Raw genomic sequence first — 27,606 nt, 5'->3', positions numbered from 1 at the left:
CCTATCCGTTATTATGGCGCGGTCCCAGTAAAGCTTGTGGGTTGGAGCCTCTAGTACTGCCTGGGGTTCGTACTTGTAGTACGGTACATTTTCTTCGATCAACTGGTATTTCCTTGCTAGCTTCTGATGCATTATCCTGGCTACCTGGTCGTGTCTATGAGTGTACTCAGTCTGGGTGATCACCTTGCATCCCGCGGTGATGTGTTGGATCGTTTCTGAGGCCAGGTGGCATCGTCGACATGTGCCATCTAATACTCCGGGCTCCTTGGCGATGTATTTTCTCTAGTTCCTGGTGTTGATTACCCTGTCTTGGATGGCAAGCATGATCCTGAATCCTTCGGTCTCGGGTAAGAGCCTTCCGTTCGCGAGCCATGCGTTGGAAGAAATCTTATCCATGTAGTCTTGATGGAGGTCATTTCAGTGACTTTTTCGCCCATCTTTCTGTCTTGGTTTCTTCTGTCTGTGCCAACGTGGTATCCTTGTTGAGGTCCAGTGTTGTGTGCTGTTTGTCAATCTTTCTTATGGCTTGGTAGACTGGAGCTGTGTTTTCCTGTTAGTAATCGGGAAGGTTCTTAATCGTCTTCTTCTCCTGTTCAGTGAGGTCGGTCAATCCCCTCTCTCCTTTTTTAAGGGTCAATGGTCAGTCTCTCGATGACTGACTTCGGGTGGGAGTGGCGAATCTTGGTTATCATTATCCTGGTCGATCTCATAATCTCCTCCAGCTCGGTGTTGGTCCAATCTATAATTCCAAAGGAGTACGTTAGTATTATTATTATTATTATTATTGTTGTTGTTGTTATTATTATTATGTTTTCTCCTTTTCTTTTATGGAATTTTTTCCGCCCCATGACGGGTACTGGTACCAAGTGCATGGAGTGGTCGGTTGTGTCCAGTTATTATTATTATTATTACTGTTGGTGGAGGAACTCTCTTACTATCCTACAGGTGTTCAGGACTGTGGTTTTATGTAGTTCCGCGTAAGTGTTCTCTGGAAGGTCTATTGCTGCTAGGTTCTTATGGAGACTCTTTGGCACCATTCTGTTGGTTGACACGATAATCGAGATGGTGATTACTTGTTGTTATTATTATTATTCAACTCATGCACTGCTCCTTTCCCTCCAGCAGTGGACATTGCATAAGATGATTAAACAGATAGTATATAAGATGGTGGTCCCTGCTTTCATGCACAAAGTTCGATATGCTATGTGTAATTCCGTTTTTTTTTTTTTTTTTTTTTTCTAAACGTAAAATGAGTAGAGCTAGCCAAAAATTTATCGAATGTCAGGTTCCGAATATCGAATCTCTAAAGACAACAATTCTGAATAATATCAAGGTCTTACCGGACATGGCACTGAGTGGTTTTCATATCTTCTGGCTAATGAAAGAAGCACTTAGAGAACATAAAGTTTTACAGGAGGAAGAGGTTAGAGATGGTGGCGAATGTATAAATGACTCCGGAATCGATCAAAACAATTCTTCTCTTAGGGAAAAAAACATTAATTTCGTATTCAGAAAACTGTAATAAGAATTGTGCACTACATTAATTATATGATTAAGACATTTTTGAGGATATTTACTTTTGAGAAATAAAGCAAGAATGTTAACTATTATTTATACCCAAATCAAATAATTAATAATCAACAAAGATTGGTTATTTACAGAAGGCAAAATTTGCTAAACAAAAAAGGTAGTGAATAGTATTATTAATAGAAAAACTGTGAACAGCTTTATAATAAGATCATAGGTGAGCTTACTGGAGTTGTTTCTTATCATGTTTCTTTAGAATCTTCTTCAAATTAATTTTTTTAAGACAGGATTGATCAAGTGGGTAGTTATAACAAAAAAAATAAATAAATAAAATGAGACGAACAAATAAATAAATAAATAAAATGAGACGAACATGAAAGTTTGCAGATGCATGAAAGAAATATATTTTGTACTTATTTATAATTTATGAAATCGAAAGATAGACTTTTGTGATCCCAGAACTGCGCATCACCCTGTTAGAGCACAGACTTTGAGGTAACTGGAGAAATACGTTAAAACCAATAAAGTTTCTGTTACCAACGTTAAGATTCTACTGATTTTTTTCTTTCTAGCAAGAAATCAAAAGAGGCTTTAAGTACAATGTGTGTTACCTGCTTAAGAGAAGAGCTGGTAAAGTATTTTAATAACGGAGAATGTTTTTAAGTCAATTCTATGTTCGGATAAAGTTAGAACAGAACAATCAAAAGCAGTAGACGTAGAGGGAAAAGAAATAGAAGTTAGGAAGGGCAGAAATTTCAATTGAGGGTTTAAAGAAAGCACAACTGCCATTTAAGCGTTTGGCATGTTTTCTGCTTTTTGAGCTTTTCAAAATCAGTTTTGAATTTTTTTTTAATAACCTCGGGCTTTGGTGCAGTTGCGATATGCTTTATTGTTGTCTTGAATGAAATTCAGGCATTTTTGAAAAGCTAGGATTTAAATAAAAGACAAGAGCATACAGTGGAATAATAAATAAAAATTTTCATTCTATGAGAATTCCCATAATCTTAAAGATATTCATTTTTGCTTCATGCATTATCTAACGATATATTCATGGGAATTGTTCTGAATGGGATCGGAAAATATGTAATTCCTCTGCTTTCTTCTAAGTCTATTACAGTAGAACCCGCGAGAGATCAGTCAACATTCTTTCATTGTGGAACTTCAAACTTAGGAAACTAACTTTATGTTCTCTTCATCATTTCGCTGAAACGATTAAGTTGTTTTTCTTTCTTTATTTATTTATTTTTTTTTTGTTCTCTGGAACAATCTTGAGCTCCGTGAGCACCTTTGAGAGATATTCAGAAATTGAAATGTATTTTAGCATCTTCCTGCTGTTTTCACTTCTGAGCCCTCTACCTATCATGGCTCTAAAAATTCTATACTATAAATTAATTAATCTTTCGTATTTCTAATCTCTACCGTAAGTATTTTAACCCAAATACTTTAATCTGTATTTCTAGGAAGGAAAGATGTTGTTGTAGTAATGTTTTAGTAGCATTAGCGACTAAGGCCACATTGTTCCGTATACTGTCGGTAAATTGCGTGTAGTGATTTTCTGTTTGCTGGAGACGAAATACCCGAGTTTCAGTGAAAAAAAACCATGCTAATCTCGCCTGAGACCGTCTAACTCAGCCATGTTGTGAAAAAGGCCCATTAAAATTTCTCACGTCATCGACGGGACTCGAACTCAGATCTTTTCCACTCGGTGTGGGGAGGGCTCACACTACATACACGAGGGGCCGCAACTTCAAACGGAGAAAGGATGGTTTCAGTGGGTGGTTAATTGTTGGAACAAACTTCTATCTACTCTTGTGGAGTTGGATAATTTAATAAATTCAAGGAAGAAGTAGAAAAACAATTGGAGGGAATGGGCATGTGATGTGGAAAGTTTATTTATTTATTATTATTATTTTTTCTTTTTTGGATGATGCTGTATAAGCTTGCTTTCTTGTATCATTTGCTACTAATGATACACTACTAATACTAATCCTATTATTACTATCATCATCATTTACGTGCTGTTGTTCGAGAAATTTTGTCATTGTCACCAACTCATATGATTTATCGCGTATTCTGTGCAAATATCTTTTCAGCGACTGCTTTGCATTAAACGGGTTGACAAAACTATGAAAAACTCACGGGGAGGATCCTATTCCCTCTACTTGAGATCGACCTACTTCAACTTGAAGAATCCTTTAAGAATCATCCAGTTTCCGACGACATATGCACCCACAATTGTCTAAAAGAGTGTCACATTATTTACACACTGTGTCTATGCAGTACGTCACAAAATTGATGAGACTGATTTATAAAAAGAAATATTGTAAAACTTTCTATAACCTTTACAAAGTAGCTTCCTTTTCTTACAAAGTAGCTTCCTTTTCTTACAAAGCAGCTTCCGTGGTAAGCTACATATCGCCTCTGGCGCTCCTTCCTCCCTCGAAGAAGCGCTCGAAGTTGTCTTCTATGAAGTACTCCAGTTCATCAGTTATAGCGTTCTGGATCTTGTCAGTTGTCCCAAAATGATGTCCTTTCAGGCGATCTGGAATGTTTTTGGAAGTCAAAAACTCCGTAACAGACATTGCACAGTGGCAGGGCGCATTGCATTTTTGACCTTCTCAGGTCGAATGCGCAGAGCCGTTTTCCGTAGCCATTCAAGGACTTCTCGGTAGAAAGCTGAAAATTTTACATTGAGGCACGAACTCTTTGTGCATCACACTACTCTGATCAAAGAAACAGGTGAACGTCGATTTGATTCTGGATTTGTTCATTCTCGCTTTCTTTGGGCATGGCGAAATTGCGGTGTGCCATTCTTCACTCTCTTTTTTTCTGGATCGTATTCAAAACTTCATATCACTCGTTGAAGGAACTCGTTTCAGCACCATCGAGGAGGTCGAAGTAGATATTTGCCCGATTTTGCGTCTGTTCTTCAGTGAGATTTTTGGCACCATTTTCGCTCAAAGTTTGCACATGCCCACGTACTCAGTTAAAAGGTCTCGACGTACTCCGTGACTCCTATTCAGCTCGCCTACCATTAATCTCACGGTCAACCGTCGGTAAAACACAATCAGAACTCTTATCCTCTACATTCTCTTCTGTTGTTGCCGAAACAGGTCTCCCTGCACGTGGTTCATCTTCAACAGCTTTACGTCCTTCGAAAAAGGCCTTGTGCCATTGGAAAACTTGGTCTTGGGATAAAACTTGATAAGTTCTTTTTAACGTTTCGTACGTTTCCACCGCTCTTTCGTTGAGTTTGACGCCAAATTTGATGGTTTAATGTTGCTCGATATTCTTTCGCTCTATTTTTCGTAATACAGTCGACAAACACGTGCTTGCTTACTTCACGATGACTCAACACACACTGAACTCAACGAGACTCGACTGCTGCCAAGTCGCGTTTTATGAAATCAGTCTCATTAATTGTGTGACATACCTCGAATTATGATTATTTATCAGTTTGCATTAATGGTTATTAATAGTTCTAATTTTTATCAAATGTTTAAGATTGATCTGTGTACCCCAATCATGTGGCTAACAAAAATACTTTTTAACTTGTAAAATGGAAACAGTTAAGTTTTTAATTTTCCGCTCAAACACTGTTTTTGCGAAAGTAATTTACTGTTTTCATTAATGCTATAATCAAGCTTGATACGTCATAATTTCCATCTTTGTATCTGTTCTCCCTTGTTCCCAGCTCACCTCGGTGCATGATTTGGATGAGTGCCTGCTAGTTCTGAAGTTCTAACTTTTATTAATAAATAAATAAAATAAATTTTCTGTTTATACTCCGAGACGACCACATAAGATCAGAAGAATTCACAAGATAGACAGAGAAAATACAAGAATATTATACCATATTTAGTAGCCACGCGTGCTTGAATCACAATCAATCAACGCACGCGCACTTCTGTACCCTTGCATTGACCACTAAGTTCTCTTAACCACGTTAGCTCTTTCAAGTCTATAAAAACAAACTATTACATTAGGATCACCCGGAAAGTTATTTCATAAACCCATGTGTATTGTGTCTGTAAATTGCTACTGTTCTCTGGTCGATTTGTTTGTTTTGCTGAACGAAAAATCCCAGTTTCTGGGGGGGAAATCTTGCTGTCTACGCCTGAGACCGACTAACTCAGCCGCGGAGTGAAAAAAGCCCATAAAAAGTTTCTCGCGTCATCGACCGGATTCGAACCTGGGCCTTTTCCACCCGGTATTGGGAGGATGGCGGTGATACCATATATATATATATATATATATATATATTCAGTAACATATGTTTTTTTTGTTCTGTGAACAGATTGTAACCTCTTAACTAATATCAGTAATCTTGGAAAAATTCTGTTGTTACTGGTGCGTGCACGTAGTTAGATGACCAACAGAAGTGCTTTGTCGTCTCCATTTCAATCTGACGATAACAAAACAGAAAATAAATGCAAAATTGAGGACAGAAAATATGAGAAACTCAATACTAAATCCTCAAAAAAAATTTTTAAGATTGTTCTTTCCGGATTTTCGTTGAGACTGAAAAAAAAACATATAAAATCGTGAAAAACTGAAATCGGTGATCAGAGAATCGAGATTTTATTGTATGAAAAATAAGATAAAAAAAAAAGCACAAAAGTCAGCAGAATGGTAAAATATTGTCCTCCATGAAGATGTGTAACCATTATCTCTCTCTTAGGGCAGGGTTAGCCGGTCTCATGAAGAGGTAGTTCCGTAGAGGTAGTTTTCCCCAGATGAAATTCATGAGTTCGTGGGTAGCAAATGGAAGTAGATTGAAAATGGCTGATGATGATGATCCAAAAGTATTTCGCCAGACTTCGGTATTTAAATATAAATAAATAAATAAATTTTACATTTAAAAAAAAAACAAAAAAACCGTGTTATGTGCATCTGAAACAACAGAAAATTCCACTGTTAGCTTATTTCATATAAAAGGAAAACAAAAGTAGAGCATGCTTTTCCTCTAATATTGATCATGTGATATGATTTTAAAACTATTTTCCTTTTTAGTTATAAAAATCTTACTTTTTCCACCATAGATACGTATTAAAAAGTTGGATATTAAGTTTAGTTGGATATTAAGGCGTTGTTTAAAAAGCAAGGTGATATGATTTTGAAAAAGGTGATTAATCACAGAACAGTGATAATGGCACAATAGTGCACTACATTTTTTTTTCTTATTTCTCTTTATACTTAGATTATAGCCCCATGGTGGAACAACAGTTTACAGATTTATTTTAACTGTTTTTAGCATTTATTTCAACTGTTTTAGCGCCACAGTTATGAATGGACCGCATATTTTCTGTGGAATATGTCTAGCAATTTGCGAATTTATGACCGCATACATTATCCACAACCATATCCAATCCTTACAAATAAATAAGACTTGAAAAAAAAATCATTTTTAGGAAAAAAATATTAACTATGGACATTGAGGATACGATACAAGCCCACCTCGAAAGGAATGGTAACTTTAATGAACCAGAGCATAAATTCATGGCCCTCGTGGGTAGCACAGTCGGTATAATCATCGTTCTCCCCACACCGGGTGAAAAACACTTGAGTCCGAATCCCATCAGTGATGAGAAGAATTTTTATGGGTTTTTTTCACAAGTAGCTGAGTCAGTTGGTCTCAGGCCAGGGTAGCATGGTTTTTCCTCCTGGAAACTAGAGTTTTTTGTGCAGAAAACAGCAAATCGACCACAGAACACATGCAATTTACAGACATTATATACGGGGAAAACTGGCCTAAGTTGCCGATGCTCCTAAAAATCCTACAACAAAGGAACGCTAAACCAATTAGTTCGTGAAGGGGAAGTCTTGCCTGACCAATCTCTCCAATCTCCGACCCCTCCGACGATTTCTTGGGAGTTCCCTTCCTGGCTGATCGTGCCTTCCAGTAACTAAGTGGCCAGATAGACAACACAAATAACACACCAAGACAACTAATAGTACCGAACACAACTCACCTCATCTAGTTTCTCGGAGTTTGCATCTTCACAGTGTTGCAAATATTTTGACACGGTTTTCCACGAAAAGCTATTATATAAACTGGAGAAAGTTTTGATAAGTGGTAAAATCCTTCATAAGAAGGCGGAGAGTAATCATAAACAGGCACTCCTCTGGGTGAATCAATTTAGCAAGGGGAGTCCTCAAAAATTGAAACCCCTCCTGTTTCTGATCTTACTTAATGACACTGATGAGGGAGTGTATAGGAAGGGCTGAAATCTAATAACGAATGGGTCCCTTTAGTTCTCAATTCAGACTGAAATCTCCGTGGCATGGACTCAACGATTGTCGAAATCATGCCACAGGGATGCGAGTTCATGATGTCGCCTCAACTGCTTCCCACACTTATTGCGAATCGGATGGTTACGGAACTTTACGTCGAAGATCTCGTTCAACCTCAGCCCACTTGTGCTCAATAAGATTAATATCTAGTGACTGGAGAGGCCACTTCAGTAGGCTGAATTTACTATAAAGTTCTTGAAATCAGGTCTGTGCAATTCTGCCCTTGTGACATGGTGCATTATATTGTTGGAAGAACCCATCCAAAGCCATTAAAGTTTGCGCCTGGTCGTCGATGCCCCTACGTCGCATAAAGGACAAGGCGCATCCCTTAGTTCAATATGGTCTGAGTTATTGATGCACCTGAAACCCAAGCTCATCAACCACTTAGACCATACTGAACCATTGCGTGTTATGTCTGTTCAAGGGGCGAAATGCATGTTCGCCTGCTTTGCAAAAATTTGTAATAACTCACGGGGGATACTCTACTTCCTCCCCCTGAAATCGACTAATTACAGCATCGAATGAAAAAGACTAAAAATTCCCCCAGTCGTCGAAGGAAATCTCATTCAGACCGCTTCAAACGAGTAAAAAGTGGCGAAGACACTATACTGTTACGGAGGACGTCTGGTCGGAAACAATTTATGGATAACCTGTGGCATCAAATGATGCTCCACTGGTATCAAGGTTTGGTACCAATTATTAGAGATGAGTATCGTCGGCTGCGATACCACCTCTGTAATAAGATGCCATGAGTTGGATGTTCTGAAATGTCTTCTTAGTGACCACTATTTACACTGGATTGTTATTTGACACTGTGCCTTTTTGTTACCCTGCAAAAGTCTTGCCAGCCTCCTTTGGCAATTGACATCAACTAGCTCTTTCCGACCATAGTATTGCCGTTACCTGAATTTTATTTGGTTATCGGACCATGCTCGATACACTTGAAATATAGTCATACTTGAAAATCCCAGAGTTGCAGTTTCCGAGATACACGGAAATACTTCGAGTATCATGCCGCCGACTATCATGCCACGTTCAAAATCACTTATATATTTCGAATACTCCATTCTCGCTCTGTATTCCACACACAAATAAAACATATCTGTGTATCTGCCACTAGTTTTATATCCCTGGTACGAACCCGTGCTGTTATATTTGGTATTAATATTATAAGTGGCAAATGATGCAAAGAAAGCGAGCTTATGAGGCATTAGGGAAAAAAAAAATTCCACACATCTGTCCTGCAACCATCCTTCCTCAATTTGAATGTATGGCTCCCTCATGCGTTTAGTCTGAGCAAGAGGAAGAAAGGCATCAGAAATTGGGCTTCCTAATCCATTCAAAGCCCTTAAACACTTCAACCACATAACTTCGCAGTTGCCTAGTATCCAGATGTTGCAATTTCAGGACTGAAGCTTTTCTTGGTAAGACTACCCTTTTGTTCCCTTCACCAATCTTGTTGCCCTTCTCTGCACCCGTTTCAGCATATCACATCCTTCCTAAAAGAAGGCCTCCAGATATGTATGCAATTGTCGGTAATCAATATGCGGCCTAACCATTGCCTTGTAAACGGAATAGTCATCTCCTTATCCTTGATGGCAAAGTTCCAGTACATAATTGACAAAAACTCCATGAATTGTTCTGGCATCCTGTCTGCACTGTTCGGAGAACCATATATCTGACTTCACAATTACCCCTGGGTCCTTTTCATTTTCCACTATACTGAGTATAGTATCACACAGTTGGTACATTAATCTCGGTGCTACCCATATGCAGCACCTTGCATTATTCAATATTAAACTTTAACTGCCATTTCTTAGCCCATCTGATTAATTTTAATAAATCTTTTGCAGTACCATACCTTGATTACTGTCATTAACAACCCTGCCAACCTTTGTATCATTTGCAAACTTAAGACATTCAGATTGATATACATCTTCATCATTATCATTAATAAATATAGAAAAAAAACAATGGGCCCAGCACTGAAACTTGGAGATCTCCACTAATAATAATATAATAATAATATCCATGAAGAGGAGTGTGCATTAGTAACCACTATCTGTCTTCTTTCATTCAGCAATTCCTTTATCCAGAGCAGTAACTTTGCCTTAATGCCAAAATGCTCCAGATTTTACAGCAGTATTTTATGTGTAACAGTATCAAAATCTTTTCTGAAATCCAAGTATATATATCAAAATTATTTTTTGTATCCAGTTCCTTTGTTACTGAATCATAGTATGCAATCAGACTGGTCAGACAAGATCGCCCCCTTAACAAATCTATGATGTAACTGCACTATAATTGCGTTCCTGTCTAGATGGCCCTGCATTGTTTCTTTAACCAGAAACTCCATTATTTCCCTGGAACAGAGTTTAAGCCAGCAGGTGTATAATTACTTATGTCACCTTTTGTGAATTGGGAATACATTTGCACATCTCCAGTCTATAGGGATCTCCCCTGAATCCAAAGATGTTCTCATAATTATGACTAAGGGTTTGCTTACCTCCTTTACTGCCTTCCTTAATATAATTGGATAAATCGCACCCACCATAGGCGCTTTTTTACGTTTCTCTTCCAATTTATTTTAAATTTCTCTTCCAATTTCCTCTCAGTTATCAGAAATTCATTTAGCTCCCTATTAGTTTGATAAACTTCTCGCATCCCCTTCACTAAAGAATTCCTCATCTTTGAATGTAGATGAAAAATACCAATTTAGTTTCTCAGCAGGTTGAGCAAAATCATCAACAGTTAATCCATTGACCTCAAGTGGACCAATGTCATTCAACCCCTTCCTTCTTCTGTTAATTAGGTAAAGAAGTCTTTGCTGCTTTTCTTTATATTCTTTGCCAGACACTTCTCGTAATCTGTGTTAGCTTGCCTAACCTTGACTTGATTACAGAGGTCTGATAATTTATATGTATCTCATGCAATTGTCCTCTGTGCCTAAGTCTCATCAGTTTATCTAACATCCATTTAAGTCTAAACCTTGAACAGTATTCCTTAGTTGGTATGAAAAGCCTCGTAGCTTCTACGATTATTTCTTTCAATGCTTCCCATTTAGAATTGCTGTTAGTAACTTGGTCCCACTGCCTAGACTGTAAAACTGTCTGAGACCACTATAGTCCTTACGAAAGCAAAACCATTCCCTTTATCCTTGACAGTAATTATGTCTTTAAGTAAATTCCACATCGGTACGCTGTGATCACTGCCACCAAGTGGATGTTTTACCTGCAGATATTTAATGCATGAAGCATCACTGCTGGTAATCAGATCAAGAATATTGCGTCCTCTTGTTGCCTCTCTAACATGCTGCTGTAGAAAACAGTCACCCAATAAATCCGCAAACGCCTTGCTAGTGCGTGAGTGACCAATCTACAAGTTCCAGTCAATACAGTGTACCTGGAAAGCTAAACTTTTCCATTATAAGACAATAGGATTTACTGGTCCGTTCTCTTTCTCTGTATAGTTATTTGTTATACTCATCACAGTTATTAGGCCTCTAACACACTACTCTCATTTTCGTTTTCCTAGTATTTATGTCACACATTAATGACTCACCATTGCACTGGCCACCTATATCGACTGATGCACTACAGTAAATTTAATATGCTTCTTAACTAAGAGAATAACACCTTCTGTCCTCTCTGTCCTTCAGTTTATCCTGTATCCATTGTACTCCCCATATTTAAATTCTGCATCCCTTATGTCTGAGTGACACCATGTTTCCGATATCTCTACAGTATTTGTATTTGATAACTTAATCACTATTTCAGATTCATCAAATTTATTTAATGTTTCTAAAATTAGTGCACATACAAGTATACATGCATCTGTTCTTATTCTTAGTTATCCTACCACAGCTCACGTATTTACTTGTTCCATGAAGACCCACGGCAACTTTTCAAATCTCCGGGACCCTGCCTTCCAGGCTGCTTCATGTTACAATAGAACAGTGCAAGGATTATTTCATTTCTGCTTGCGGCTCTAGTTATTCTTCTGTGTATCCTCCCAGGCTAGTAGTTTTCTGACCCACCTAACAATTTGTCGATAGCATCAGCAAATATCCTTGCACCCCCTTCTATTGATACTGAAGGAAGGCTCCATTTCGTGAAAATGGTAGGTGTATCTAATAATATGCCAGCCACTTAGTGTATAGTAGTCATAAATATAAAGGTGTTTCAATTAAAAGGCATAAAGATCTATCTAGCTTATTTTTAGATGTAGGCTATTTGTCTTCCGTACTATTTTTGTCGTATTTAGGACGAAACTTGAAGTTGATGTTAAAATTGAAGTGCTACCATTTAGATTGTATGATTTCTAAATTCTTAAGTTTTACCAACTTAATCAACTGCATTTTGTGAATGGAATGCCACAGGTTATCTATAAAGTTGTACCCCGTTGGTTTAGTCTAAAAAAAAAAGGTCATCGGTGTACTTCTGAAATGAAATGAAACCCATATTATTTGAATTAAAATGCATGTGATATGCTTTCTCTTCAAAATTTGCGTTTACAACTGCTATTTGTTTTCTTATTCGCTTTTCTTCAAATAAAATTGATTTATGTTCGTTTCAGGGGTACACCGACAGTTGCTTTTAGATTAAACTTTCGGTTGTTAGATATTCGTTTTTTTCCACTAATATATATGGGCATATTAAACCTGATTTTCTACCAATTCTATTCCATGTTAAAAAAGAAGAAAAAATAAAACTTTTTCAACAATTTACAAATCCTTCAACTTTTGGATCTGTGAAAGCAGTCAATGGAGGACTGAAGAACAAAGAACAAGTTAGCGTTTATGATTGGCCTATTAAAGCAAGAGGGCCAGAAGTGCCGTTCTGGGTGTCCTCGTTCCAAACAAGCTCCACGCTTAGTGCAAGTTTTTTTTTTTTTTTTTTTTTTCTTTCCTGGTTTCCAACGAAGAGTAGGGCTTGAACATGAAGATGAGGGAGGGCTTTTCTCTCTCTTAGAAGGTACGGGATGGGACAGAATTTTCGACTAACTTTACCAAGTGATGCGAACAAAGGCGCAGCTCAAAAGATTCAGCCCTATTGATTTGTAAGGACCGTGTCACCATAGCAGTGGGCTCACTTATATACTGTGAAGTACAAAGGCAAGCAAAGAGTGTTTCTGTTATGAGCCACCCTTCGCTCGCTTGTAGGAAGCAGAATGGTCTTTCAATGTCAAAACTATAAAGCGTAGAAAAGAAGAGAATGAACATGAAGAAATAGCAGGGAATAGCAGGAAAGAAAATTCTTCGCTAAGTTGCCCTTTCCGTTTTTTCTTAGGATGAATGTCTCAGTTATCATTTCTCCCAGTGTGAAGATAATAGTAAGTCGCCCCTATAATTATTACTAATCTCACAAAAAACAAATATTTCGATGTAAAAAGAAATAAAATAAATTATTCAACTCTAAGATTAAAGTCATTTCAAGTTGGTTTTATATTGGGACTTCGTCACAGAGCACGCTTGTAATGAATTTTCACCTTTATGAATTTTCAATGCAATTAATTTAGTTTTATATGTTTATTTATATTATAATGAATTCTTTCATATTAAATTGGACTTTAACTAGTCATTTGCGCTTTTTTGTGTGCATAATTGTGCACTCAAAATAGTGCCATCTGATCTTCTAGACAAACTCCTTAGTTTCCTTGGTTTTCACTTTTTAAAGAAACTCATTGGTTTCTTTCGTTCGTTGTTTTCACTTTTTATACTGTTCACAAATAATATCATAATGTGTTAATTGATTATAAGTCGCGTATCATTAGAATTTTATATGATTTCTACATCCTTTTTAGTTCTTTTAATTCGACTAAACCAGAAGTTTAATTAATTTTTTAAATAAAACTTAAAAGTTAATTTTGAAAATTTTTCAAAATTAACTAATTATTAATACTAATTATTGGTTGGTACTAATTATTGATTTTCTAAAAGAACTTGAATTACATCCCCATTGTCAAAGTACACTTAGAGGGAAAAAAATAGGAGACTCTTGGAATCCGCTGAAAACAGACATTTACTGTAGTCCTAAAAAAAAAAAAAAAAAACACCACTTCATATCACTACAACTATTACAGTTGTAAGAGGTTTGGTTCTTTTATCAAAATACTGTAGATTGCTACAATCAATAGAAAGCTGCATACATCCACCTTTTGAAAAAACGGATCCACATCAGTTCAGTTTTGAACTCTATGTATGACCCAAATGTTGGTGCCAGCAAAGTACCATTAGTTGTACATAAGAATCCCGATTTGCAGACTTCTTATTACAGTCTTAAAAAGCAAGATTTGAATATTATAATGTTCTGGACTGACGGTCGAGTTCGATCCCATATGTTAAACAAAATATCTTCAGCATTTCCACGTATGCTAGGGGAACTTCGAAGTGAGTTCATAAAGCCATCTGTGTAATTTAACCAACGGAGAGGAGTCATATTACTGATGAGATACTTTCCATGTTGCTGATTTTACCGAAGAATCATTTGTATGACAATATTTTATGTAACAAGTTCGTTCTTTTTCATGCCATGAGGAAATAAAAATGCGCCCATAAAAATGTTTCTCCTCAATGATGCGAAACATTTTTATGGGCTTTCTCACAACGTAGCTGATTTAGTCGAACTCAGGCGAGGATCGATGGTTTTTCTCTCGGAAACTCGGGGTTTTAATCCCAAGCAAAGAAGAAAACCGACCGAAAATACATGCTATTACAGACAGTATAAAACTGCAGCCATTATCAACCTACTGCAGGATGGAAGCCTTCTCAACAATTCATGCTGAGGGAAATGGACCATAATCTGCCACGCTGGTCCAGTGCGGGTTGGCAGATCGACCGTATTTAGCAGTCAGTGGCTTGTACCCCAGTCTACTCAAAGAGCGTGTGCTACTGCACTCCCGCTTCTGACCACTCGGCTAAAATATACTAACACCTTATTGACTATAGCCTTAGTTGCTTTGATGTAACATATACCTAACCTTTTTTTTTGGTCATGAATTGTTGAGGAGGCTTCCACCCTGCAGTGGGTTGATAATGGCTGCACTTTACTTTACTTTTTATACCTAACCTAACCTTCAGTGCTGGGCCTCTTACTGTTTTCATTATTTACTGACGATAGTGACGAATGACGTAGCCGAGTGGTCAGAAGCGAGGGTGCAATAGCACGCTCTCTTTGAGTTGAGCGGAGTTCAAGTTCGTGACTGCTAAATACAATTAATGTTTGTATTTATGATTTACTATAAACTCCACTGACCTTGTGGTCATGTCGGAGTATAAACAAGAAACAAGATTAATGTCTAAGTTTGCAGATGATAAAAAAAAGGTTAGATGATTAATGACAGGGATCAAAGCACACCTAAAAAATTTAGGCAGATGGGCTGAGAAGTGCAAATGAGGATTAATATTTATAAATGGAGGGTACTATATATGGTAGCAGTAATCCAAAAAGAACATACAATTTGGGTGATACCACTCAAGGTAAGGTGGTGGTGGAGAACAAAAAAGACTTAGTAATTGTACAGTCCGACATGAAGTTCTCTGCAGAGGTCGCCAGGACAACTCAGAAAGTGAGGAGTGTGGGATTCTGTCGATGATACGCAGGAATTTTACCAGTAGCGAGAAGAATGCATATTACCATCAAAAGAACCTCTTTTGAGTGATAGTTTTACTTACCTCAGCTTCTTTTTTGAAGTCTGGCAGCTTTAACTCATCGATTGCTTATGCTGACTAAGACGAGTATGTACAACCAAAGACATTGTATAAGCGTATTTTGAAGAGTTAAACAAAATAACTTTGTTTTATTATGTTTGTTGGAGTTTCAGGCGCATCAGCGACTTAGGCCATATTTAGCCGTATATATATTATATCTGTAAACTGCTTGTGTTACGATCGATTTTCCGTTTGCTGGACGAAAATCCAAAGTTTCTCTAAGAAAATACCATTTTACTCTCGTCTGAGACCAAATAATTCAACCACATTGCGAAAAAGGCCCATAAAAATTCATCATGTCATCGACAGGATTCGAATTCAGGTCTTTTCTAAGGGTGTGGGGAGGACTGGGATTCTGCCAAGTGTTCAAGTGCAAGATTTCGCGTAAAACGTAGATATAATTTTTTTGTGAATTTTTGCAATAGGTGATCAAAGAAATAATAATAATCTTCTTGTCCTCCTCCTCTCCCTTTGATGGTGGTTACTAACGCTTATAATTATAAGATTTATAAGCTCTAATTCTACCCGTTCATATTGATGACTAAGGTTTATAATTATGTAAGTTATTATATGAAAAAAAATTAAATTGCCTTAATTCATTTGCTTTAAGTGTATGCGCGCGGGTGCATAAGTACACGTGCCTTGAGTGACCGGGGTTCTAGCCCGTGACTGCTGAATGCGGTGCTGTTTCTTGTATTCTGGCTATCTTGGAAGTCCTCTGACCGTTTGGTCGTCCCGGAGTATAAACAGAAAATTTATTTATTTATTTTAATTCACCGAAATAATATCATAATTGGCACAATATCTAAATGCCCTAAATTTTGTAACGATACGATACACAAAATTATTCGACTACAAAACAAGCCAGTAGATTTTTAAACACTTTAAGTAAAATAGTATTCTGTTTCTTTTCTTTTTAACAATTTGGAAGAGACACCTCCAGCTTTCCAATTTAATTGTATCCCTGGATTTCATCAACTTTTCAATTGCAATTATCAGTAAGATCCTAAACCTGTTCCTTGTGATTCGTTTTACGATCGGTTTGTGATTCGTTTTTTCGTAAACCATATGCCATGTCTGTGCACGTGTGGACTCAGGCCGATTTGTATGCCATGCGGTCTGTAAAACCCGAAATAATTCACTGTGGGTGGAACCTTACATCTTCTGCCTGAGATCGGCTAACCAGAGCCCCAATGAAAAGAAATTTTTAAGAATTCCTTTAAGTTTCCAAAGAGATTCGAACTAGATCTCTCCAAACGAGTGACAAGTGACGAAATCATTAACTGCCATGGAGGATCTAATCTCAACAAATGGGATGGCTGTAAAGGTTCGAAATAAATCATCGAAATGCAAAAGTATTTCCGGTGACACATAAAAGATCTTTATGGTGTGCGTTTACAATATTTACAGTTTCCAACACGGCAGTAATGCCAGACATTTACATCTTTTATAAGAAGTGTATAAAATATCATATTTTAAATTGTATTTAACTGATTTAAATTTAATATTGATAAGTCTAGTGGAACTTACGGTAATGGAATTACGTAAGGCGAAAACTGCTCTTCTCGCTGTGCTTGCTTCAAAGGCCTAAGTAGATATTCCTAGTAGTAATAGCTATAATAATATTAATAATAATTCTTATGTTTATCATAAAAATGACATGCAACTGTTTTCAATACAGTTAAAATCATATTTTCCAATGCTGTACACACTGTCAATACATACATTCCTTTTGGTTGTAGGAAATATATTCGGGCTCCACTTTGCTCACAACGAACCTCTTAATCAATAAGTTCCTCCGAAGTTCTTAACCGACTAAGCCATATTGATGGATCGTCTCTAACTTCTACTTTGAAGTTGAAAGTAATTTAATGCTTAGTAAACCTCTTTACGTAGAATTGCAGCTACTCGGAGTTTAACTTTACATCATTTAATTAATTGCACTCAAGTCCACTTTTCCATTAAAAATCGAATCTAGCTTCTTGTCAGTATATCCCCGGATGAAAACCGTTTCTTGTCATTATAAATAGTTCAAGTTACAAGAAAAAACTCTATCTTGCCAGTCAGTCAGGTTTATTTGTTAACTTTTGAAAAAGGTAAAATCTCTGAGTTTCTATTTTTTAGTTTGCAGTACAAGATTGTGAATGTAAGTACAGGGTAAGCAATAATAACGTCGTAGTATTAGGGAGTTTACCAAAAACAATCAGAGAGCATATTAGGAGTTCGTCGCAGTGGTTATCTGGAGATTGACACAGCCAGGAGATGCAGGGAAGAGAAAGGAGGGGGGAGGAGAATGGGGATGTAATGCACATCAGCGGAACAGTGACTAATAACTGTCCGTAAGAGCGAATGGCACCTGCACCAATGTCACTTGAAGCCGGCGGCATTCGCGGAAAGGTTTACCCATACCGCACAAGCATGATGCCGAACGCAGTCAGGAAAACAATGCTGCTCACAGAAATGTTCGGTAACACCTGCTTGTGCTGAGATGGGCGAAATAATCTTCATCAATGTGTTTGGAAGAGGGAGTTTAGTGTTGACCTGTCTGCACTTGGGAACATGTATGTTCACGTATACGTTTATTCATACCTATTCTTGAGTAAATGATTACTTGCATGCTCTTTCTGGAATCCAGCAATGAGAGATTATTATTATGGTATTTGAGACATAACATTTACTCTTCCACTTCATAATTAAAAATGTAATAATTAGTTTTCAAAAGGAAACTGATAGCATTTTCATTTTTGTCTTTCCTAACCCCTTTTCTCATTATGCCTTTATATAATATTTAACGTTTACTAATCAAATATTTTTCTATTTAATTTTTATTCAGGAGGAACTGGAGCGATCCGGAAACCAGCGGGTAAAAAAGAAATGTGTTCGGGCTGTCAACAACCAATCGTCGATCGTTATATAATGAGGGTGATGGACAATTCGTGGCACGAAAGCTGCCTAACGTGTTCAGTGTGTCATATGCACCTGTCTCAGACGTGCTATTCTAGGGATCGGAAGCTTTTCTGTAAAGCTGACTACGACAAGTAAGTTGAACTTTTTAGATAGTAGCCACCCCAGTAAGAGAAAAAAAAAAAAAAAAAACAGCGACAAATTTCGTATTCACCTTTGTAAACTGTTATCGGACTACCATGAGAAAAAGTTTTTTTTTTTTAAATCAAGATTAAATGTGTTTTCCCTTCACTGCATTATGAAAGCAAAGCGATCTTCTGTGTGGTTAAAAAAGATGATTAATGGAGAAGTCGTAATTCTGAAAAGATTAATGCATTGATTGAGGTAGTTTACAATCCAATTTTTCTGCATATGGAGTCAAGAAGAGAGTAGCTATTTTGTCACGTGCACATTGGCTGAAATACCTGGTTCCTTAAAACTTTTAACTGAATTTACTTTAGATGTTTTTATACAGCACGAGTATGCTTCACTTTATGGTTTTGTTATCTTGCTGTATTTACTTGTTCATTTACTTTCTCTATAGCAATATAAAATAGATCCAATCTTTGCCATCACTTACTTTTAAATAAGTGACTTATTATCACTGAAATTGGATCACAAAATCATGGCTTGATGAAGTAGCTTTTAAAAGCCTTAGGTAGAGATGGAGATATTTCAATTATCTATGTGGTAAATTCCCTATCTTTTAGAAGTTAAGGAAGCAAAACTTAAATAAGAAATTTTTGGGCGTTATCAGATAAGGAAATTGAATTCGATGAGCAGTTCGAAAGAAGACTGTTCAAAACGGAAGGTTGCCAACATTGGCAACCGCGTGCTCAATAAATTTAAGTTGGGCTATAATATGATCTTGAAACTTCATTCTTACAATTGCATTCTAACTATATCCCTTGAAAATCTCTGAGTTTTTTTGGGAAACAAGGGGTCTCACCAAGACATCGAACAAAAGTAAAATAAGTATTAAGGAAAATGGAACATCAGTATGATCGATATTACAACAGCAGTCTCCCGAAGATGTAAGAGACAACAGTAAGTAAACGACGGATTTCAAAAAGAAACAACGATGAATATTCATTTCCCATCAATATTCTTCTTCTTTTATATTTTTGCATTTCATTTAACAAGCATAATAAATATTACGTGTTATTCTTATTTTGGATTGTCACAAATTTGCGTTGTTGTTGGGTTTTAGGAGCATCGGCGACAAAGGCCATGTTGCTTTGTGTATTTGTTTGTAAATTGGGTGTGTTCTGAGGTCGATTTTCTGTTTGCTGGACGAAAAACCCGAGTTTCCGGGAGAAACATCCATGGTGCCCTCGCCTGAGACCGATTAACTCAGCCACGTTGTGAAAAATATCCATAAAAATTTCTCCCTTCATAGACGGGAACTCAGGTCTTTCCCATCCAGTGTGGGGAATGATACAAAATGGTCCTTGTGTTAAATACATATATTAATTTCATTTATATTATTGTTTTCTTTCTTTCAAATTTGGAAACCATCTTCCTAATAGAAACAAAAGGAGACTGTTTGAAAATCAGCATAACTTTTATTAGAACCAAAACAACTTAAAAAGTTTAAATTCGCAAGCTTGTGGGTTTGTTTGTGTAAATTAAATATACTTGTAATTATTACAAATAAAACACCACAAAAAATTCACATACTTTCATTGAATGTTAGCGAAAGTATCCAGAAGCAAATTTCGTAAAAATCTCTCTGGAAGTGGATAGACACGGATGATATGTGATTAAGAAAAATGCTTATCACTGCCAAATAAATGTTTTAAATCAGCGGTTATCTTATTATTTTCTTTATTACAGTAATTTAGTTAAAAACCGTAAGTGCGTGTGCGTGTGTGTGAGAAAAACTATTTGCACTTTATTAATAAGCACTGTTTTTAATACTTTGTATATAGTAATGTTATCTTCATATTTCTCTCTTCGTGGTAAACAAAGGAATATTAATTTCGGTTTATTGTATGAACAGTCGTACTTCACTTTTCATGATAATTTAATCTTTGTTTGAATGGTTATTCTTATGCATAACATAAGAATAACCATAAGAAATATAAGTTAATATGATAAACTAATTTACTCCTGAAAGATAAATTAATGCGATAAACTTATCTTTCGGACCATTCGAAGAGAAACTAAATTGAATACGACTTCATCCGAACTGAATACGTTTAGAATTATTAGTGTCTACATTATTCTAGAATTGGTCGTTCGTAATGAATTTACGCTTTTATCGAACTGCTTTTAGAAAACTCTAATAAATATTTTATTTTTGATGAAAGCCTAATCAGATACAGTATTTCATTTCAATTCTGATGCTGTAAGGTTGGTTGTTGTAGGGTTTTAGGCACATCAGAGACTTAGACCACATTGCGGCATATATATTATGTCTGTAAAATGCGTGTTTTCTGTGATGGATTTATTGTTTGCTGGACGAAAAACCGAGTTTCTGAGAGACAAAACCATGCTGTCCTCGACTGAGACCGACTAACTCAGCCACGTTTTAAAAGAGACCCATAAAAAATCCTAGCGCCATTGACGTGATTCGAACTCAGGCCTTTTCCACACAGTGTAGTGAGGACAGTGATTATATTCACCATATTCACTGTGATATCTTTTTTTTTTCTTCTCCCGGTCTCCCAATGATATTAATTACAACTGTAAACGAATTAATATGTGGAATAAAGGTATTAACATATTTAAATATCCAAATTTGTTATTAAGTGATTAAAATTAATATTTCATTGAAGAAAAGGTTCAGTAATAATTTTATATGTAAAATGTATATTAACGATGAAAAGAGAAAATCTTATTTTCTCTTTGATTTAGCAATATTTATACTAACGATATTAATAGAGTCAAGGATTGGTTGCCATGAACGCAAACGAACCAAACAGATTAGGCAATAAATGTTAAAAGTCGAACAGTGAGCTTGAGAGAGAGAGAGAGAGAGAGAGAGAGAGAGAGAGTATAAGATCATTTACTAAGCCTAACACATATACATAGAGATTTAATAAAAACTAATGCTCTCTACTCTAACTTCAGCGGACAAACCTAATGGATCTGAAAACTCAATACCGGAAATATTTTGTTTTTAATATGATGTGGTGGTTTAATTTAATTTTGAAGCATCAATTAACTACTCGCTTAACTAATTCATAAGTTGTTAAATAGCGATCGGTAATACCTTTTCGGAATTCGGCTATGCACAATTAACTATGTGGAATAGTTCGTTTCTAAAGTTTTAGCTTGTACTAATTATGCGTATAAAAGATTTGAATGAACCGTCTGAAGCAACAGATAATTACACTAATTGGCACTTCGATTAATACTATTAGAAAAAGTAAAATTTCGGTTTCTATTAAGCGCACCATATTCTCCTGTTCATCGCTCGGAGCCATTAATATCACAAATTATACCTTCCTCAAAAGAGAGCACCAAATGGACCCATCATAAAGTGTAATCCTTCTGTAACATTTCACCTAACTTAGTGTCCATAAAGATATATCAGTTTATTTTAATCATCTAATGAAACTCATCACGATACACTTGAGAAAGAAACAGCATAGTTTCACAGTGAGGTTCGGTCTCTCCTTCCAAATAAAGAAATTTCTTTCCAGGCCCTCTAAAAGAAACCTTATGAGTAGCCTTTTAGGGCTCCTCTTTGTACACAACCCCGAGAAAAAGAATTGTACAAAAAGAAGCCCCAACATTGTTTTACCTAGGCTAGAAATGCGATAGATACTGTGGCCTTGCGAAGCCGTGCAGCTAACCGGCGTCAACTACGGTGGGCATAAGGGGAAGGGGAAGAAAGATGTAATTTGGCGACTATTCCCTCCTTGTTTCCCCTTCCTCCCACAGAGAATAGGGATCGCATAACAAGAACAGTATGTTCGGCCCCATTGAGTCTAATTATTGTGTCCTGGTCCCTGTTATTTAACGATCCTTAAAGCCGCTCTTGGCTGCCGTCGATTCTCGGTGCCAGATCGGTAACGGACGAAAAGCAGAGCAGTACGGGAACGATGCGAGCAGCGTGAGTCGTGAGAGCTGAGCTAGGACGTTTGAAACTTCCTCTTACCATTATGCAAAGGTAGTGAGCTGCCACTAAAATTTAAAGGGATGCCAGAACTAGGCTGTACTTTGTTAGATCATTTTTCTTTTGTCTGAGAAGACAGCATTATCCATTCAGCCTCGCTTAGAAATGGTTCATTTAATATACTAGGAAAATGGAGAGCGAAACTCTTCATTAGATGCATTAAATTTAGTGTACTCCGGTTATTGCCTCGGAAACTCGGCACTGAGACGAAGCATAGATTGCCAAGGTTCACGAGGTCAAAAGGAAGAATATAAAATAGGCAACACCTTCAGTCCAAAGCTCGGATATAGCACAAACCTATAACCAAAAAACCGAAGTCTTCGGGAATTTATGCTATTCTTCAAACCCCATGAGTTCAGTTATTTACTCCTATCCAGCTTGCTGGAACACTAATCAGCATGTTTTATTTACTGGGTTTCCCTTTATTATTTCACCAGCAAACAGAGCGATACGACATCTGATAATACTGTACATCGGTACTATCTGTAGTGCATTATACCATAAACTGTCCAGATATTGTATAATAATAATAATAAATATTATTATTTTGGCCAAAATTTTTCTTACCAAAAGAGCTGTGTGGAAAATGCCTTGTAGTGATTCAAAATCTACTTTCCCGGCCAAAGATTCGTTGCCATAAACCTCCCAGAACTTGAAGTTAGACTATCCGGATGACCATTGTGGAGGAAGAAATTCGTAATTAATGAGCAAGTCCATTGATATCGAAAAAGGGAGATAAGCATGGTTTTCTGAGCAAAACAAAAAAATAAAACAGAAGGCATATAAAAAGAAAAATAGAGAGAGGGAGCTAGTTTTAGCATGAGAAATAAAAAATGTTGAAAGGACTTCCAGAAAATGACTTTCAGCAATGTTTGTTTGCATGAGAGAGACGTTGGAAAATGTGTATAAAATCAATCTTTAAAAAATACATATTCATGGTCGATTTCATGTTTACTGAATTAAAAAAAAACAAAAAAAAAAAAAACAGAATATACCATGAGAGAAACCTGTACTGGAGAAATTTTTAAAAGTTAAAAAGACTAAGAATTTCTCCCGGTCATCAGCGGTATTTCGCCCAGACATTTCCAAACGAAAGGTTTCAAGACAATTCAAAAAGACATTATTAATATATAAAACTGTCATTTTATATACAGGGTGTCCAAAAAAAATTATACACACTTTGATTGTTAATAACTTCTATGTTTATTTTCATAAATTCAATTTTATGATGAAGAAAAAATGTGAGAAAAAATATGCATTAACGCAAGTGTTCAAATTGTCCTCCATTCTCATCCAGGCATTGTTGACATCGACAAACTGAAGTACATACATCACCTAAGATATCTCTTGATATTGCTGCACATTCTGCTTCAATAGCTTGCCGTAATTCAGAGATTGTTGCTAGTTTTGTGACATAAATTTTATCTTTGAGGTATCCCCATAAATAAAAATCCAATGGTTTTAGATCTGCGAACACGGAGGGAATTCAACACTGCCTCTTCGTCCAATCCATCTGTTTGGGAAAGTTTCATCCAGATAAGCCCTAACATCGCGATGAAAATGGGGAGGTGCCCCATCGTGTTTAAAATAAAATTCATCATCAACCTCAAATAGCTCATGAATGTGTGGGACGATTGATTCCTGAAGTAAGTTAAGGTAAACAGCACCAGTAACAGTTGTATAAAAAAAGAATGGTCCAATCAAACCCAAGGATGATAATCCACACCGCACTGTAATGCTCGGTAAATTCAAATGTTGTTTCTCAGTAACGTGTAAATTCTCGGTTGCCCAGTACGAACAATTGTGTCGATTAATTGTACCATTCAAATTGGGTGTTGCCTCATCACTCCAAACGATATTATTGACAAACAGAGCGTCCTCTGCAGATTTTCTTAAAAAACACTCGCAAAATTCAACCCTATGATCAGGATCACCTTCGTTCAGGGCCTAGACTAATCTTCGAACGCAGCTTTTCCATTTTGCACGCTTTAAAATGTTATGCACACCGAATTTGGGGATTGCCGTTTCAAGAGCAGCTTGTCGGACAGATTTCCTTGGCGTTTTTCAGTAAAGTTCCACCACCTCTTCTGATCTCGTGGGGCTCGTGGATGCGGGAGATCTTTCTGATCGTTGCCTGTGTACATTTTGCACAGCACCATCCGCTTCAAATTTATAACGAATAAGCGGAATTGTGAGACGTGTTGGTGGTTCAGTGTGGTATTCACTCCTAAACTGTCTCTGGACTTCATTTTCCGACTTCCAATACCACTTCAACACAAATTTCCGCTGTTCAAATGTAAGTCTGGTCTTCTCCATTATCACCACCAACTTGCAACTAAAAAAGAAAAAAGGTTATTGAGTTATGGGCTGATAAAGTGTGTATACATTTTTCTTTTTTTTTTTTTTTTTTTTTTTTTTGGCCATCCTGTACATTGAGTTTACTCGCGATAGTACGGCGGTGCGGTTAAAATTACCGTCCTTCCGCATGGAAAAGGTCCGGATTCGAAACCCACATGGAAAAAAGAGCCCTTAAAATTTCCTCTTTACACGGAGAGGAACTCTTATGTACCTTTGTTATTCAGTCTCAGGCGAGGATAGTAAGTAACACGAAATCCCGGCTTTCCTTTTTTTTCGTCCAGCAGCACAGGCAAAACCAACCAGATATATGTGCAAATTTAGGGACATAATATACATGGATGAATGAGTTTGCTCTCGCTAGTAATCCTAATGTGAAATGTTTATTATGTTTTTATATACATTAAATGGTCACCACTTTATTAGGTACACTTACCTAATAGTGAATAGTTCCCTTTTAACCCTCAGAACAGCCGGGATTCATTGGTGGTATGGATTCAAATGTTTCGAAAGCATGTCACAAGGAATGCTGGTCCATCATTCAATCTCTTCCTACAGATGCTGCTAATTGAATCGCTGCGGATCTCTACTCCAAAGAACTCGTTCCATCTCATCCCACAGCTGCTCAACTGGATTCAGATCTGTGACTGGGGAGGGCACTGCAATAGGCTGAATTCACTCTCCTGTTCCTAGAGCCAGTTCTGTACAATTCAGTAGGTGGGAAGGAGCAGCAGTGCGTAGCACACGCTTCTGGATTAGACCGGGGTTCGAGCCCATCACCACCAAATACGGAGAATGCGGAAAGGTCAGGGAATGACCACCGCATATCCCGGAGCAATATGGCCCTAGTTGCTAATGCTTCTACAAAATAACAATAATAATAATAATAATAAGTACAATTCAGTGTTGTGACATAACGCATTTTCCTGTTGGAACAATCCATTTGTAGGATACACTGCGGCCATGAAGGGAGGCTCCTGATCGGTAACAGTAGTAGCACAGCGTTCATAATATCCGTACTTTCACATCGAGTGTAATTTAGTGGACCTTTTTTTTTCATAACGTGACTGAGTTAGTTGGTTTCAGGCGAGGGTTTTATGATTTTTGTCACTCGGTTTTTTCAGCAACAAACAGCAAACTGACCGAAGAATACACGCAATTATAGACTTAATATGTCTCTTTACCATTAAACGACTACCATGCCACATTCACAGTAACTTAACTACTGTATTTCATTTTGCCTATTCTCGTACTGAATATCGCGCGCGCGCACACACACACACACACACACACACACAGCATCCCTAATCCCTAAGTATCTGCACACCTACTTTACATCGCACGGAACGAATACGTAATGATGCTACTGAAGGTGTGTGAGCGCAGATGTGGAAAACCACCGGTGGCGCCTAACCCAAAATACTATGCCACTATGAAGGTGTGTGCGCTCCATTTCATAAAAAGGGTAGGTGCAACTAATAAAGTGATCACTCACTCAGTGCATATAACGTATGTCTTTTGCAGTTAAATAGTGCTTGTACGAACTTAATCTTATAAATTGCATACTACTTTAAGTGACTGTGTCATCTGTCTCTTTACCAACTCCAAAAGTTTTTTTTTTCTAATTATTATCATGAAAGAAAATCGGCAAGTAACATCTTCAATGTCTTATTTTTCAAAAGTTAGTGGAATACAGAAGATAAATAATATGTAGCTGATTTCTCAAAATAATATCTATGAACATTCAAAAGTTTATCCCAATGTTTGATGAGATTTTCGAAAACCTGTTGAAGGAATGTGTCCGAACACCATTATCGCACTTTTTTATAGTTAAGAAAATGCTTTGCTGCAAAAAGTAGTTTACCGTGAGGAAAAAGATGGAAATGTTAAGATATTAAGTCAAGGCGATATTAATATCAGAATTCGTCAAGGTCAAAAGACGCAAGGAAACCTGGCTTTTACAGCAGCAGCCCAAAAGAGAAAAAAAAAAGCATCACGACAGCCAAACGTACATTTCCTGAGGTCAGTTTTCCTTTATATTTATACTCCCTGGTTTTTGTATTTCATTTCAATGTGAAAATTGCACTGTTGTTAATTCTGTTCCCTCCAACTCTGAGTGCCACTGAATTTATACACCTCAATCATATACCTTCCTCCCCTAGGAGAGATACCTAGTTTCCAAGCATTGTAACTATAGATTTTAGTTAACTAACTAAAACTAAGTACCTATACAGTCCAATTGGCTATCATTTTAGCAGTGGGTTAAATTACGAAGTTACATGTCTTTAATTTTATATAAGAATGAAAACTAGAATTATTTTAATGTAAATTATATTTTATTGCTTGCAAATATTTCAACTTTTTTGTATCACAGTATGGTCTATGTTTTTAACAAACGCTGATTGCGTTACGAGAAATTAAAAAGAATTTCTATCGTTCCCACAAGTTGCAATCAGTCTTTAAAGCTAAAACTATATATTCATCTCTGTCTGCACTAGCGAGTTCGAGTTATACTTGGGTACGAGAAGCTCATATATCCCCCACCCTCGGAATCTGTGGGCTGGCCTTGTTGTTAGCGATCATTCTAAAGTTGGGAATCTGCAGTCATCGGATGACTAAGGTTGCCTACCGTCATAAATCAAAGCCAGGATTC

The 27,606-nt window shown here is 36.9% G+C and overlaps 1 protein-coding gene across 3 annotated transcripts in view; it reads left to right on the top strand.

Annotated features, from left to right (window-relative positions):
* LOC150087817 (LIM homeobox transcription factor 1-beta) overlaps positions 1-27,606 on the top strand; it is a 256,436-nt gene that overhangs the window by 70,577 nt on the left and 158,253 nt on the right. For all 3 annotated transcript variants that reach the window (XM_090370442.1, XM_090370443.1, XM_090370441.1), the window contains exon 3: positions 18,363-18,567. In XM_090370442.1, the coding sequence (XP_090226568.1) occupies positions 18,363-18,567 (205 nt within the window). The remainder of the gene's footprint in view (positions 1-18,362; positions 18,568-27,606) is intronic.

This window comes from Mastigoproctus giganteus, chromosome 3, assembly GCF_048544385.1.
Source record: "Mastigoproctus giganteus isolate SK-2022 chromosome 3, ASM4854438v1, whole genome shotgun sequence".
NCBI lineage: Eukaryota > Metazoa > Arthropoda > Arachnida > Uropygi > Thelyphonidae > Mastigoproctus > Mastigoproctus giganteus.
This window is presented reverse-complemented; position numbering and strand designations above follow the sequence as displayed.